Genomic DNA, 16,736 nt, shown 5'->3' with positions numbered 1-16,736 from the left:
CCAACTACTTTAGCCTTTTTCCTGTTTGCTCGCGCTTTTCAATGGGTCTTCCTCTCCATTTAATGCACATTCTTCTTGCCCTAATCTCAAAACCCTGCAATCAATGCACATACCTTTCCGGAAATATTATCCATCAGAACCCTGCACTCTACGTTTCATATTAGTGTTCAACAATTTTTCCTTTCAAGATTTCCAATTTTGATTGATTACCTTTTATTTTTAATCTAAAAATCATAGTTTGTTTCTGTAAAGCATTAAGAATGACTGCAATCCTATAGATGAATGTCTAATTAAAGAATAGGTTATAACCCGCAAATTTGTCTTGATGGAATTCATCCATCCCTACTACATTCATTTAATTCTTTTGAAAAAATTTGAAAGTTTAAAAAAAAATGTCATGCAAACAAGCACATACTAAGTCTGAAAATGTACTATTCCATTCTATCAAGGCTCTTGTTACGTCTAAGGTATCATTCGTTCCCGTCCCTAAACTCACACTGATCAGCAATCAAATCATCGAATTACCTTCTTTCAGCCTTTTTATTACCTTTTCTAAGTAAAAACTTTTACATTAAAACTTATGGACATATCATCCTTTGTTATTTCTGTCTGTAGCGATGAAAAACTCATTTAACAAAATCTAATTGTCGTTTACCATCATAAACTTCCATATGTCATGAAAAATACCTCCCATGAGTGCCATGAAAAATAACTCCCTCCAATTTTACGTAAACCTTTTGGTATTTCAACGAGGATTTTATCCATTTCGTATGCCTCTAGTTCAATGCACCATGAACATTACCTGGGAGGAACAGCACTGATTTTTTTAAGCTTCAAAGCACACAAGCAAGTGTGACGGAAGATTTCGGCGTAAAGACGAAGCCGGTGCAGATGGGCGGGAGGGGAAGGGGACTAATTAAACTTGGGATAGGGGTAGAACGCAAAAGGAATGGAAAAGTTTTCGGGCGAAAAAGGCCGAGAGAGAAAGATGGGAGGGGACAGTGGCGCTAATAGAACGGCTAAGGGTAGCGGAGGGTGGCGGGAGGACAAAGATTTGTAAGGAAAACGGGAGCCGTGCAGGAGAGGGTTATTGGCGGACGAAGTTAAGGAAATTATGATGGAGTCGGGAAATGGTTAGGAGTAAAAAGCTCGTCATTTTGATGTAAACGAAGAAAAAGCTTTTTTGATGGGGAGCAGGAAGAGGAAAGAGATGCTTTACTTTGGAAGAAATTCCATTTCTTAGCTGTTGTTCATCCATTTTTATTTGGAAAAATTATCGTATTCTTTTATTTAATTTCCAATTATCTATAGATGTGACTTTTCACTAGAATTTATTTGAGGCGTGGATCTCTCATAAGGATTTCAAATGCATTAAAAAATATTTACCGATACCTGAAGTCGAGTATTACCCTTCATATCATAAGGTTAGAGGAATTGTCTTTTAGCATTCACTTATGTGCATTTAAAAATTATATTTGGCAAAAAAACCTTATTTCCATTATTTAAATATGCAACATTGAATTTTAATATTTTATTCTTGATACGATCGAGTCCAAAACAGTTGCAATATTCTCACAAAATATTCTTGCATTTATTGAGGAAAGGCAGAATTTTTGGGTCAACTATTACTGAAATATATATCATGAATATAAATAAATTAATATGCTAGATTAAGAGAAAAGTGAAGGGAAGTTATCAGCTCTATTGGCTTGATTACCACTCATTTTGATGTAGAGGAAAATCAGCAGTGTTTGAATTAGAGAAGGAAGGAGAACAAAATGCCTGGGAATAATGAATAATTAGTTGGTTGTGTACGAAAACTTGTATCAAACTAGTATTTTATCCATTTCATTGATTGCTACTATCACTACCTAATATTGGTTTACTTAATGGAGGACTTGGTAATGTAGTCTACAATTCTAAAAGGTTCCTGAAAAAATAGCCTTGTGCTTCTAAAGTACTTCCATGCTCTTCAAATGCCCTAATATCCGTAAAGTAATTCTGTTTTCAGCTCCTAAAACTTCCCTTTAGTTCCCATAATGTCCCAATTCTCGATACTTTACTTCTCTCTTATCCACTTCCAAATAATTTTTCTTACTATCAAAGACTTCAACCCTTGTCATTTCTTAGGATTCTCTACACCAACTCTTTCTCTTTCTAAACCATATGTAATCGTTCTGAATTTTTCAATTATGGTTTATATTCGCTAGGAAATAATTATGTTGTACTTAAGCTTAAATTCTGTAATCTCGCTCGTCACAAATACTAGTATAAGGCTATTCTCATTCGTGAAAATTGTATTTCCTGGATTACATATGCACATTGCAACAATAAATAAAAAGATGATCTCTTATATTCGCTTGAATTATAAACCTAGGTTTTTAAAATAATACGATTTGAGGATATGAGCATTGAGGTGGTAAAAACGGAGACACTAGGACAGCATTGACAAAATACGACAGCAATCCAATCATTATGAGTTTCACAGTGCAAATAACAATTTAAAATGTGAAATTTAGAGGAGATTTGGTCAAAATTGTGGATGACAAAGTGAGTAAATCTTAATTTTGGTAGGAAGAACCTTGATACTTAACGAAAACATATTCATCATTACACAAATATGTATTGGATTGTTAAATAAGCATACAATTTTTCTACTAAAACAATAACTTAAATAAAATAAATGAATGAAATTTAAGTGATTTTAACGGAGAGCCTGATAGTGTAGTCAGATCAAAGAGGTGGACTTGAATCTGGCATCCCAAAAGTCACGGATCGGATTCTGTCTCGATCATGGTCGTTTTTTTGACCTAGTATTTATTACGTAGGCTACATGATATAGTAAAATAAGAGCATTTATGCACATTAAATTCATATCAAATTTTAATCTACAACATAAATGAATGAATTAAATTGGAAATTATCGCTAAAGGTGAAAAGTATTTAATGTTTACTACCTCAGTAATCAACGCGAATGTTGGTATTTAATTCGAGGAAGCCGAGAAAAAGCAATAGTGTAGGGAATGGAGTGTGAAAGGATGGAAGGGATGGGGATGGAAGGGCAAGGAGCGCTGAACAATGGATGGAGCTGGGGGTAGAAGGGGACCAGCGAAGAGTTACAAGCACGAGGTTTTCGGCTTGAGGCCCCGAGAAGAGAAGGCGGAGATTTCACGGGAGGAAGCAGGTGGAAGGAAGTCCGTATTGCTCGAGGCATTCCGAAGATGTTTGTTTTCGCCACTTGGAGCGTGAAGGGGGTGGGAAGGGAGGGAGCCAACAGGGGTGCAGACGAGTGAGGCGGCAACAGAAGAGGGGAGAAAGGGAGAGGCGGGTGTGCAGGGGGTTCGAAACTGCGAAGGGGAGGGAAAATAGGTGGGGAGAGAACGGGAGGGCAGGAGAGAGAGGGGAGACCTTTTAGAGGGAAAAAGACAGAGAGAGAGGGAGAGTCATAAAAGAACGCGGATTTTCTCAGGAAGGAGTTGCGTCTGCGAGGCAATAAATAAAAAAAGGGAGGACGTTGCGGCTGACTCATGGAAGCATCCGCACCTTGTTTGATTTTCGCGTTCACCCTCGGTTAAAGACTTCGGTTCTTTCTTCCGAATATTTGCCCAAATATTCCTCCCCGAAGTGGTTACTTATATTTTACCTTTTTTAAAACAGAGGGAAGAAGTTAATTCTTATTTCCAACGCTAATTTAATTTCACTAGTGCAAACGACAATGGCTGAAGTCAAATATTACTTCACATGTTTTTATATCTTCAGTATTGTAGTATTATTTCAAGATAATTAAAATATTCTGCTTAAACAAAATTCAAACCGTAAATAATCCATTAACGGTCAATAGCTATTACTTAGTTACACTAAGTAAAGAAATAAAATATTTATTCCAGTCGAAAATTTTTACTTGATTTAAATTGAGCGCCGAAATTTGGAATGTTGATTTATTAATAGTTTAAAAGAAATCTAGTTTTCAAATTCCACTTTTCAAATGTTCAGTAATTGATATCACAGCTGCTTTTATTAATACTATGAGTAACAAATTTTCAAACAGTCATGAAAATAGCAGGTACTTCCAGTCAACTTCAAGTACTGACCGACAGTAAATCTGTTTTAACCCCTGATTAAATGTAAAATTTTCTTTGAAATAACTAAACTTAGGCGACCTTTTTAATCGTTTGAGTTCCCATAATTCGAATTCTTAATGTGGACATGCTAGGAGTGTACTAATGTTACTTTTTCGGGGTCAGATAACTTACTGTTTCGATGTATCTCATATTTAATTTCGGATGGTAGTCAGTTGACAGTAGTTGATGTTAGCTTTCCGTTTCCTCATACACACGTATTAATAAAATACTTCACCATTAAGGACACTTGCACTTGTTTAAAAAATAGCTACTACTAAAGAGGAAAGATAAACCTAAACTCGCCAACGTTTCGGTGACTGGAGGTGGCTCCTTCGTCGGCTGAAAATGACTTTGAGATAATGCAGCGTAAATAGAGGTTAAAAACAGCCAAGCGGGCATGGGCGCTAGCGGTGAGAGAACGAATCAACGCTTCCTCTTTTAAGTAAAGCCAAAAACAAACTTATGATAACAAGATATGTGAGCCTAGCATAATCTCCATATGAATAGTTTTTTAATAAGTTAATAGGTAAAACGTGGATGTTGAAACACCCAAAATTTATACATTTTGAAAAATATAACAGCAAATATATAACAAACTTAATCTCTTTTTTAAATTCCTGAAAATCTTACCCGCTTGATGAAATATTGGCGATGAATTCATTTTTAGGCAACGATTTTTCATATCACTTTGTGTCAAACTGCAATTCAAATGCAGCATTTTTTATCGACTATTTCGTAAAAAAGACTGAATTACTAGCGTGTTATAACATATTTTATACGCCGGCTGTAACTGCCTTGGAAGCATATACTGCGAGACAGCGGCGATGATTGATTACTGTTAGAAAGGGCTAAAGGGAGGACAAATTAATGGGTAAGTGGTAACGCGACGTCCCTGAATCAATTTTCTTTCCTTTTCGTGCCTCAAGGAGTGCTCGAGGTTTAGAAGGTCCTTTTTATTCTGTATTCATGCTTCTTAAAAGGGATCCTTATTTTGGTTTCTCCATTTGAATCCCCTCAGATGGTTAGGCATGCGATTTTATTAAAATTGGAAAAATTGAGTGCTTGGAAATATCCCTACGCCTCAAGAACCATTTTATCCATCCCCATAATTTCAGATCTTAATAATTTCTTGCCTACTTAAAAAGCCCTTTCCTGGAGGAAGGAAAGATTATTTCCCTGCTGCTCAAATTAATCATTGGAAAATTCGTTCAGATATCCACTTTTCGTCCCACCCTCCCAGTCTCGACCACTTCCTCTTTGCTGCCGCTGGCCCCTCAATCTACCTCAAAAGATCAAAATCCCAAACGCATCCTAATGTGTTTGGAAGCCTAAATTGTGAGACGGGAAGGCAAAGCGGGAAAGAAGCGGGAGAGTGATTTCGGAGACGGTAGCAGATTTATCTCTGAACAAAAAAAAGAACGGCAAAGCGTTCATTAGCGACATTCTACAGTTCGTTTCCTTTCACTGCTATATTCTTTCCCCCAGAGGAGCTTCCTTCCATGACGACGCTTGAGATCTGTTTATCAGAAGAATTCAGGGTTGGACGGCAATGACAGAGAGGGAGTGTTTTCGTGGAAGATTGAGGGAACTGATTACATAGTTGATAGAACATGGATTTGTGTAGCTTGCAAAAATATCAATCGTTGGTAATACATGTATATGCCGATTGATATTTATGATGATTGTACCCGTATAAAGCGTATCAAGAATAGCTTCAATTTATAAAAATATGTTTTAATGAGTTTTTTAACCAAATGCCATATGACAGAGAAAAGATATATCATACGGACGCTTGTGGACTATAGTGCGTACTTAGTTACGCATATCGAATACCTTCCATATGCTTATTATTGTAGGACACAACATATTATAGTAGCTGTACTCTGCATGTTCACTGAAACACATACTCACGGCTAAGTATTTTTATAAATGGGAAACGATCAGTTTACTCTCAGTACACATTCATTTTCAATGAGAAATGGTTAAAATATATTTTTAAATGATTTAACGGCTACAAATGGTGGTGCTCTTGGTGGTGGTGGTGCTCTTCTTTCAGGTCATTACATCAAAATACTTCCTATTGAAATGTTCCTGGTCCAAACACTAATGCGAAAATTTTCTGCGAACAGGGCTCATTTATTATTGAACTTGAACTTACTAGTTTGTCACGGTAGAAGTATTGAAACAATCAGTTTTACTCAACTAATCAGTTGAGAGGACATCTCACATTATATAAAATAAAATAATGCATTCATGTAAGTCTTTTAGGCCAAATTAGCACCTTGTATCATCTCTGATTCTACTACTGCCTAATTAACTCAGAACAATTTTTTTCATTCAAGCGTAAGCTAGCAATTATGAACTGCACATCACATAAGCCTATCTCATGTATAAATTGAGATGAAAGATTTTGCCATATGTTAGACTTCCATCTATCCATCTTTCCCTCCATCCAGTATCTTCCAAGTCATTTGAAACTATCAAACCAAATTCATTTCTAAATTTATGGATAATGCCTGAGGCTGCATATGAAGTTTTTAGAAACATTTGATGGTCAATTTGAAAACCGATCCGTTAAAGAGGAAGAGAAACTAGAAGACGACTGCTCCCATAGTATCTCCATATCAGAAGCAAATTTCATGGCTCATTCATAAGATAAGTGAGCTAATCACAGCCCATGATAATTATGCATGGTGCCACTAATTAGCTTTTGTGTGATCTCAGGAGTATGTTTTCATTAATAGCTCAAATGCATTGCTCAATCTCGTTAATCGTCGGTGCTCTAAACTCGAGGAGATTCTCCCAATTAGATTTGGGTATTTCAAAGAATTATGATTTGCACGTTCTTGCGATTTTTTCGTTATCGCTCTTTCGCTATGCAGCTGTTTTAGTGTCATTAAATGCATATCCTATATTTTACTGAAAAAAAATAACGCATGTAGTAATCTTTGTGTGTGATGGTATCAATGTCTCATTTTTTAATCTGTATCCAATATATTTTGAAAACGATTCCCCAAAAGACCTGGCTAAACAAATGAGGCGCTGTGTTCGGTCCGTAGAAGTAACGGCAAATGGTTTCCCATTTCAGGAGCCCTCGCCGAGGCGGGATAATGGCCTCAAGCGGCGGCATTGGTGCCGGCTTCGAGCCCCGGCACCTCGGTACATCTCCTCCCCTCTCCGCCGGAACGTCGCCAGAACCGCCATCAATGGGGGGGCACGGCATGAAGCCACCGCCGCCCCCGCCCCCTCCGCCCCATCGCCTCCTGCCCCCGGACTTCCGAAACGGCGACTTCCTCCACCGACTCCTGGCGGCTACTCCACCCTATCTTTACAGCATGCCTTTGCTACCGCACTCCTTCTTTTTTAGCGACATGCTGAAGAGTTTCGTGACGGGTAAACCTCCTGTCCCGCCAGGCGACGGCACCCCGCCGCCAAACCCCTCCACGCCACCGAAAGACCACCACCACCACCAACAGCACCAGCATCCCGGCTCTGGTCTGCCCCCTCCCCCGCTGGACCTAATGAACCCCGCCAACAAGGACATGCTCTTGATGCCATCCAGACCTCCTCACAGGAGAAGGAAGAGGTCGTGGAGGGACCTAGGGGAGCCCCAGAGGAAGATCTCTGCGTCCCCCATCAACATGTCGGTGTTACCAGACAAGCCACTTGAGCTGACGACGACGAACCGTTCATCTTCCTCGGAGGAGAAGTCTCCAAGGCCTCCCTCCTCTCCGGCCATGAGGGGCACACCAGATCCCCCTTCGACTACCACCACGACACCCGTATCGACCCCGCCTCCGCTACCCCAGCACCCTCTTCTCCTACCCGGCCTGCACCACTGTGGCATGCTGCCCCCTGGCCTATCCGAAGGGATACCCCCGCCATCCGAACTCCTGCCGGCACTACTACCCAGCCCCACAGCTCCCTTCCCTCCTCCGCCCCTCTGGTTTCCATCCCTCTACCCGGGGCTCCCCCCTCCGCCACCGCCACCTCCGCCACCCCCGCAGACCCCTTTCGGAGGCATAGATCCACTCCATTTCTTCATAGACCTCAGGGTTTCTGGACACATTTGGGACCGCAAGCAGCAGGCAGCGAACCTGAGGGGTGGCGGAGACAAGGCTGGGGACGAGGACGGATCAGAGAGCGGGGAGCAGGGAATCCGCAGGGCGCTGGAGGAAGGCCAGATATCGCCGGGATCTTCCACTTCCTCAGACCCCACCTTGTTCCCGGGGGGCGTTCACCAGAGTAAGCACTGTTCCGCCTTCACCGTGCCCGAGGCGAGGGAGAGGAAGCGCCTGGGGATGGCCCACGAGGAGCAGATGAGGAAGGAACACGGATGTAGGACGGCGCCCACCGCCAACTACGTTCTGCAGAATCTCTCGCGGATATACAGAGAAGTACAGGGAAGGAGAGAGGCATCGGCTGCGGCCGCGGCAGTTGCGACAACGGCCACGGTCAGCGCGGCCGCCGCTTCCCCGGTGACCAAGGAGGAAGTCCGTGACGAGGAGGAAGTCGAGGTCCAAAGGGACGTCGGAGGGGAAGAAATTAAAAGGGAATCCGGGGATGAGGGCGAGGCTCCAGTCAAAGATCTCCCCGCACTCATTGGGCTGGAGTTGGTGGTCGACTACGTGAAGCATGACGGGAAAGGGGGAAGAAAAGTACCTGGCAGCTCGTCGGCCGCTGCTGCACCACCAGAGGTCACCGAAGGTGCTGACGAAGTAATTGATCCCTGATCTCTTCAAGAGAAGAGGGAAAGTTATAGGAAAATGATATCTTTAGCCTCTTGAAAAGAAAAAGGAGGCATCCCATTCCATCAGAGTAACTGAAAATGTTATTTTCTATTTGCTTGAGGAGAGGCTATCCAATTTTTTTTTGGAGATAAGCAATTTCTATAATCAGAATCTCTAAGAAAATTTAGATGTGCTCTCTAATAAAATATTAATACCAGTATTTGAGTGAATCAATAAATCCGTCGTTATGCATTCCATGTTACTACGAAATTCCTTCGGATTCCTCCGTGTAAATTTTATTGTAAAGAGATAATTGTAATTATGATACTTTTTAAATGGTTGTGTGCTACTTGAATGTGTCAACACATGGCTTTCTGAAAGAATTCAGATTGTTTCAATTTTTTCCTACATCTCGGAAATTATAAGGGTATTTAATCGTTTAATCTAACGAGATGTTAATGTAACCATTCATGAAAAAAGTGTCATCACTTTTAATAACTCTAAGCAGAAGATGTAAGAATATTGATGGAGTGAAAATGTCGTGCTCAAATTGTGTCGTAAAACTTCCTCGCCTTACTTGGGTTGTGCTGTAAATTTATCTCCGCCTGAAGAGGATATCCAGAGTTTGTTTGATAGCATCACTTAAGTCCTTGATGAAGAAGTTCTCTGGTAATTATTAGTATTTCAAATTTGGATTAATAAAATCTAGCGGGTTTCAATAGAATCTAGTTTGCCCTATAAGCGAGAAAGGGGATCTTCCAATTGAAAAGTTTGTTGTGACCTTTGACGAATGTGAATGAAAAGTTTGATGACATTTTGGAAAGTGATAAAACAATGGAATTATTTTTTGCAACGGTTCAAGAACTCATTTGTTCGTAATTTAGCTATTTCCGTTTATTATCTCTAAGCCAAAACTTTTCGCAGATAATGAATGATGTGAATCAATTCGTAGGTACACCCATGCACATATACAAACATACACACACCGACAGCTTTAAGCCAGTATTTTTCTCCCTTTAGTTGTTATGAATTTTCATATAACAGACCAATTCCAAGCATTTGCTTTCGAGGATACCTAAAGTCGTAATCATAAAGGGCGATGTCTCAGACGTGTAAACGCAAAGCACTCTAGGTAGCCCAATCACTTTTTGCGTCACAGCGGTGTATATTATGTAATAATATTTTCTCATTGCAAGGGAATTCACAGTTGACTCATTATGTATTTGAAATGCAAATAGCTACACTGATAACATATTTTTAACACGAGGAGTGCAGGGCGAGATTATATAAAATATTTATATTCCTCAAATAGTTAACGGCTGATTGGCCTCTCTTTGATGGCACCTTTTTTTTGTTTTAATGAAAAATATACATGTTATTTATTAGTAACGGTTGATGTAATGAAAGACGGATTGTCTTATAATATTTCCTTGATAGCCACCAAATAAAAATTCTGGTTTTAAAAATGTTTAAAATTTTATCTAGCTCACTTTTTCATTATAATATTGGCATTAATTTCTGACCGTAAAAATTTACCACACAGATATGTCACAGATTCGAAATCAGGTATTAAATTGTATCAACGTTTCATCAGAACATTAAAATTCTCTGTCCATATTTATAATAAAATTTTATAGTGCATTATTGAATGTTATATCAAGATTCATTAATTGCCAGTGTCATTAGGAATCAGCCGTTAACACAAATAGGGGGATAATGTACGAAGCAGATGTTTCCATATTTTTACACAACCTTCTAGAATTCAGTTACCCAGGGTTGCTGCATCATCTATTGAAAAATATTCATCATTTTCAATAGCTTCATTCACAAAGAAAATTTCATAACATGTTTTATCCACTCTATTTAAGTTATTTGGTGTAATTCCATTTATGATTTGAACCGAAATCTGCATAATCTATCATTGGTTATTATCTTTCATTCTATGAGAGATAGGTTATTATTACGTGTCGAGAATTTAAACACTTGCACATTACATACATTAATGCAAAAGCACACACACAGAAAGAGTTAATTATCCCTTTTCGCCTTATTTCAATACGCTGGTTTATCTATTCAAGAGTTTACTTATTTGGTTCTGTTATGCCCTCAAGCATTAAGTAATGGAATGCATATTTTTGGTGCAATGATCGTAATGTTATAGTTACCACTGAGGTTAAGACTCTAGTGAATTTGCTCATGTTAAGTGAATCTTAATTAAATTATCAAATATTATTTTTTAAATGACTAATATTTGTTGCATAAAAAATAAAATAAATATATGCCATTACTATTTACTCTAAACGGAAGGAATATATTAAGGGCAGGGACCTACAGCTATCCTATACGGAGAATCTACTGTCAAGTTCCAAAGTGTTGAAGTCACATACATGTAGCCTTCAAAAATTACAGTATTTTATCAGGTGTCCAAAGAAGTTTCGATTATTCCGCGAGGTTCATGGGAACCCTTTGTGGGCTGCATGCGACCCGCGGGCGGTAGATTTTCGAAGGCTGTTTTAGAGCTTTCTGTCTGCTATGTTATTGGCCTCGCCAGTCATTCGTTTGGTGTTTTAAATCCATTTCCGTTGTATACGCAAATGATACTTCTTTTTGGCGAACTGTGACGCTTAATTAAAAAGAATGTATAAATGAACAGAGTAATGATCTTTCCCGACATTCGACTTGGCGAGGAACCTAATCGTATGACAAAATACACATCTTCTCGTCACCTTCCCCTCCCCCCCCAATAGAAATCCGTCAAGTTCCACCGCACTTTTTCAATTAAAGCATTTCGAAAACTTCAATTGACAGCCAGCACAGAAATTGGCAGATATCTTTTGTCCCTTCGACACGCGCGCGTCCTCGTACAGCCTTGCCCCCGTGGCAGGAGATGAGGGAAGGGAGGGAAAAAAGACACTTGAAAAAGTCTTTCACAGAAGAGGAGTGTAAGGCAAGCATACTCTTTTATGAAGAACACGTGGTTGTGCATACTGAACACTAATTGGTCGATGGGCTTTGGTACGGTTAACCATGATCGTCATTTATAAAATCAAAACCATTCTCTTCAGCTTTCCTGAAAGGGACTTGAAAAATTTTAAGGAAGAGATATTTCCCAAAATACCTACCCTTAATGATTTATGTATGTATATATACATATATATATATATATATATATATATATATATATATATATATATATATATATATATATATATATATATATACATATATATATATATATATATATATATATATATATATATATGTACACACACATGTGTATATGTATGTATATACAAATATATATATACATATATATACACAGATATATATATATATATACTGCATACATAAACACAAACATATAAGGGTATAGCCCACTTGACTCGTGATCATAGGGTTCGAAGGGGTACACATTTCACCCCAGCGAACTGAAAAAGGCCACGTGACCATTACTGAAGTTTCCTCTTATTCATACTTCTCATCATTTTTTGGTGTAGTTGAAGTGTCAACTCAATATTAAAGTGTTTCGATGTCTTCGGTGTGATTTATTTTTCCACGATGTGATGAACAAAATGTGGATGTTATTTGTTCCGAATATACGGTGTGTTTTGAAGTGCTTACGGGAGGATTGGTTCAGTTGAGAAACCATCAGACTGCGTACGTTGTGTGGAAAAACCCATGCTACAATATTTGTACTGAGTTAATGCTTACCCTTCTAAAAGGTAGTGCGTCCGTTCAAATGTTTTTTTAATTATTTCGTTGTTTATGGCTCGGCACAGTGTTATGTTTTTGATCTTACGTAAAAATAAATTTTCAAAACTATCAAATTCCTTTCCTTGATCCCTAAACAAACCTTATGCTTTAATCTAAACTTGTAAATGTTCGACGAGATATCTTCTAGTGACTGTAAAAAAAGGTAAGCACCACAAAACCATAAAAATACATAAATTAGTTATTGATTGCAGCTTAGACTTGTGCTAGAGTGTTTTAATTTAATACCACCTCAAACGTTTTACGTAACACGCCAGTTATATTTGAAATAGCTAATGCAAGAGATGTAAAAATTGTGACTAAAACTGCAGTTATCGTCAATTCAATTCTAAAGGTAAAAATATTATACTGTCCTAATATCCGTTTTCAGTAACGGGACAATAATAATAAATATAATAGAAAAATAGGTTTCACTTCTCAGATCGTTGTAACTCACTCACCTAGGTTACGGCTGAATATATTATTTTCATATGTCCTGATTTGTTACATTATTCCTAAAATTTCGCACTTTATGAGCAACAAAAATTGTTAACCAGTTAATGAATCTTTTCAGGCTCCCCTTTAAAAGTTTAAGCACAATACCTCCAGTAGCAGAAGTAGTATTGCATTTACAGGTATATTGCTCCAAAATGAACTATTATTCGAAGTTTCCGCATGTACTTTCTATGTAAGCTTTTATCTGATCAAATAAAAAATAAATTCTTGCACAGTATGCGAATGTAGTAATGTTCAACTAGGTGGTGAGTGGGTCAATACAAGTAATTTAATTAAGAATAAATACAGTATAAACGAAGTGTGGGTGAGCTGTTTAATATTTCGATCATAAAATTTGTATCACACAATTTGATGGGCAAAAATGTAATTTTTTGTTGTATGGCAGGGCTGATTTGTATTGCAGATGGCTTAATTTTGATTGATTTGATCGTAATATTACGCCAATGGCAGCCTTTGCAATGTGCAACAACAGCTTTAGTTCTGATGATATCGAACATTTTCCAAGAAGATGTTTCTTCGCACTGGGGAACAGACAAGAATGTAGAGTAGGGCTGAAATGAAGATTGGAAATGCTACACTGATTTTCCAGAGATATTTTTGATGTCGCGGTGGACCTTGCGTAAGGCTATGCACACGAAAAGGCGTCATGTGCAGTTTTCCTGCTACCAAACGTTTGGTTGGTACTCAGTGAAGTGTTCAATATTTTTAACGAGATCTCATCACTATGAAACTAATAGCAGTAGCGAATGTATACCCGGAGCCACCTTCCATTGAAACTAATTGATTCTCTTCTTTAAGCTCTCTAAAAATCAACATAAGCACCTTCTATATTTGCTATAGGTTGCAGCAAATTCTCCATAAATCGCTGTGGGATTAATTAGATTGGGTTCGGCTGACAATTTGTTCAGGTGAAAAAAATACCAATGTAGCTTCTAGTACTACCTACGTCGTTGCCGTAAACGAACTGTACATGTTTAAACTCGCAACCGTTTTCACCGATACAATGCTGGATACAAATAAATGAAAACGTTACCACATTTACATTACATATGAAGCTAAAAATAGAGCATAATTTAGTTTTGTGCAGAAAATATTTTGCCAATGAAAAATTTGTGATGATCTTTCACTGAAAAACTCTATTAATTTTCTAAATTTTATGAAGCTTTTTTTTACAGTACCTAAGATTGTAGAATATCTTCTTGCATTAGATCAAATATGCCATACTGTTCCCTATTCTAATGTAAAAAGAAATGCGTACAGCAATTTTCCAGCAAAATATAAACAAATAAAAATTAACATTAGAGTTCACCTCATTTTGCAAGTCCCTTTGTAATAAATTGACATTATTTTGAATCCAATTCCACCATAATTATTTTAATATTACAAAATTAAAGGGTTTCGTTGAACGCATCTTTTATATCACAAATTGAACCTATTGATCACGCACATAACTTTTAAATCTGCACAATACCCTGCAAGCCGCTGCAAGGTCGTATGGCAAGGGAATTTGAGTTAAGATGGCAAATGATTAAGAACCCTTTCGTGGGATCTAATATTTCTCATATTATGGCCATTGAGACGGGAATTAGATTTGAAAGAATGTAACCCTTTCTAAATGAATTCAAAGTATTACATTTCGGTTCCGGAATCTTTTAGGGAACGTGAAAAAAATCAACACTGCAAGAATTTCAAATTTTAAATAATGGCATGCGTATTAAGACCCAAGCTTTTTGAATAACACGAGAACTCTTCTCAGACAAAGAGGGAAAAGCACAGGATTTGGTACACATTTCCCGTTGAGGAAATCTAAGAAAAACAAAAGCTGCTTACGTCTCCATATTGCGCCGAGGCTTAATCTCTGGAGCGGAGATAGGAAGTTGTACAGCACGAAAAGCTTAAATGTTTTCACTTTGCGAGGGAGAAGTCCATTATACTACTACAGCTTAGCGTATGCATTGTGGTGGAATTCGCATAGCAAATGAGTTTATGGGATAAGGTGGTTCAAGAGCTAAGAGACAAAATGGAGATGATTGAGGCAAACATTTTGATTTCAACGTTTCCCTTACTTTGAAGTGAACATATGGACATAAAAATATTTTTACTATTCCAAATTATTTAATGATTAAATATTTCCATTCTTGTAATACAATGAGTACCTCGGTATATTTCGCTCACTATCTTCGAGAATGTGAGTAACAATGTTTAAAGGATGAAAACTACTTCAGGGGTTTTATGCAAAAAGAAAAAATACTACACAGAACAAATAAAATTACATGTAAAATAACAACAATCCTGTAAAATAACAGCAAGAGTACGAGGAGAGTTTGATAAGCCCGTGGATAGTCAAAGAAGTTACATCACTGGTGCGTATAGAAGTTACGTTAGCATCATTTATTGAAGAAATACGCACCAACTAGTAGCAAGTTCAGTATTTTACTTTGGTATTTAGCTTCCGTATGAATGGATCATTTCAAGGGACAAAAAAGTATCAAATAGAATTTTGTGTTTTAATCAAGTTATTTTATGACAGAAATATTTCCCTAACAGACTAGAGAGAACCTTGGTAAACAAAATGATGAATTTGCGCCTTCGATCAGAATAGTTAATAAGTTGTACCAAAATGTTTGGAGTGGCTATACGAGTATGAGCACTAACGATGTTGGATGCTTGATTGAAATGCAATTTTCACATAATAAGGAGAGGGCTCCAATCATTACGTCAGCTTGTCATTAATGGATACGATTGAAAAATCAGGGAGCTATTTGCCATTATAATATGAAACGCGAATATGCGAATGTGGAATAAATCCATTTAAATATTTGGAATAATAATTGAAACAACCTTAAAAGATTTAAATCAAATTTATACATGAAATGGTGGAACAAAACGCAGAATAATCTTTAAAAAAATGCATTTCAAGCATCCCAAAAGTATTGCATATAACATCCAAAGTTAGCATTTGTTGAAATTAAACAGTCAAATCATAGTAACTAGAGGATATGATAACATAACATATAGAAGGACATGAATCGTTCGTGCTTTCAACCAGGTCAGGTATATTACTGCCGGCCTCTGGTTCTCAAGGCTTTGGATGAAGTCCTAAGGACGTCTTGCGGACGATAACAGAGTTGGCTTCCGAAATTTCGACAGCAAACTACCTAATTTTTAGTCCCTGCTGCTACAATTGTAACCGTCCCTCATACTACCCTGAATATACACCCTGACTTATAGTGCACCATTCTTTACCTTCAATCCCTGACATCTCTCCGTTCCGTCAAAATTTTCATATATTTTTCTTTCACTATTTAATTGACCCTGTCAGCTCCCTATCACCATCTTCAACATTCAATTGTCACTCAATATGCCATTCATACAACCTTTCCCTTTACAAGTGGTTAAAAGACGTTTCAATAAAGTAGGCGAGCGCACTATTTATACCAGTTGGGTGATTAAAAATTCATGTTACAATTCCGCAAAAATCCAGTAAATTAAACTAGCCTAAAGGATAGAGGACGGGAAGAGGTTGATCAAGACTAAATAAAATTAAAGGTAATGATGTAGTAAAATAATAAGTTTAAAAATGCAACAATGCTTCTCGCATGAATCATCAAGGCCTTTG

The 16,736-nt window shown here is 37.8% G+C and overlaps 1 protein-coding gene across 1 annotated transcript in view; it reads left to right on the top strand.

The window, feature by feature from the left end:
• Positions 1-11,964, top strand: part of LOC139695344 (protein enabled homolog) — a 189,948-nt gene extending 177,984 nt beyond the window's left edge. Inside the window, exon 2 of the mRNA XM_071594057.1 lies at positions 7,210-11,964. Within this exon, the coding sequence (XP_071450158.1) occupies positions 7,232-8,854 (1,623 nt within the window). The 5' untranslated portion in view covers positions 7,210-7,231 and the 3' untranslated portion in view covers positions 8,855-11,964. The remainder of the gene's footprint in view (positions 1-7,209) is intronic.
• Positions 11,965-16,736: the final 4,772 nt, after the last annotated feature.

This window comes from Hetaerina americana, unplaced genomic scaffold (genome assembly GCF_022747635.1).
Source record: "Hetaerina americana unplaced genomic scaffold, ioHetAmer1.1.p SCAF_6, whole genome shotgun sequence".
Classification (NCBI taxonomy): domain Eukaryota; kingdom Metazoa; phylum Arthropoda; class Insecta; order Odonata; family Calopterygidae; genus Hetaerina; species Hetaerina americana.
The sequence above is the reverse complement of the archived record's forward strand: the minus strand, read 5'-3'. Positions and strand labels throughout refer to the sequence as shown.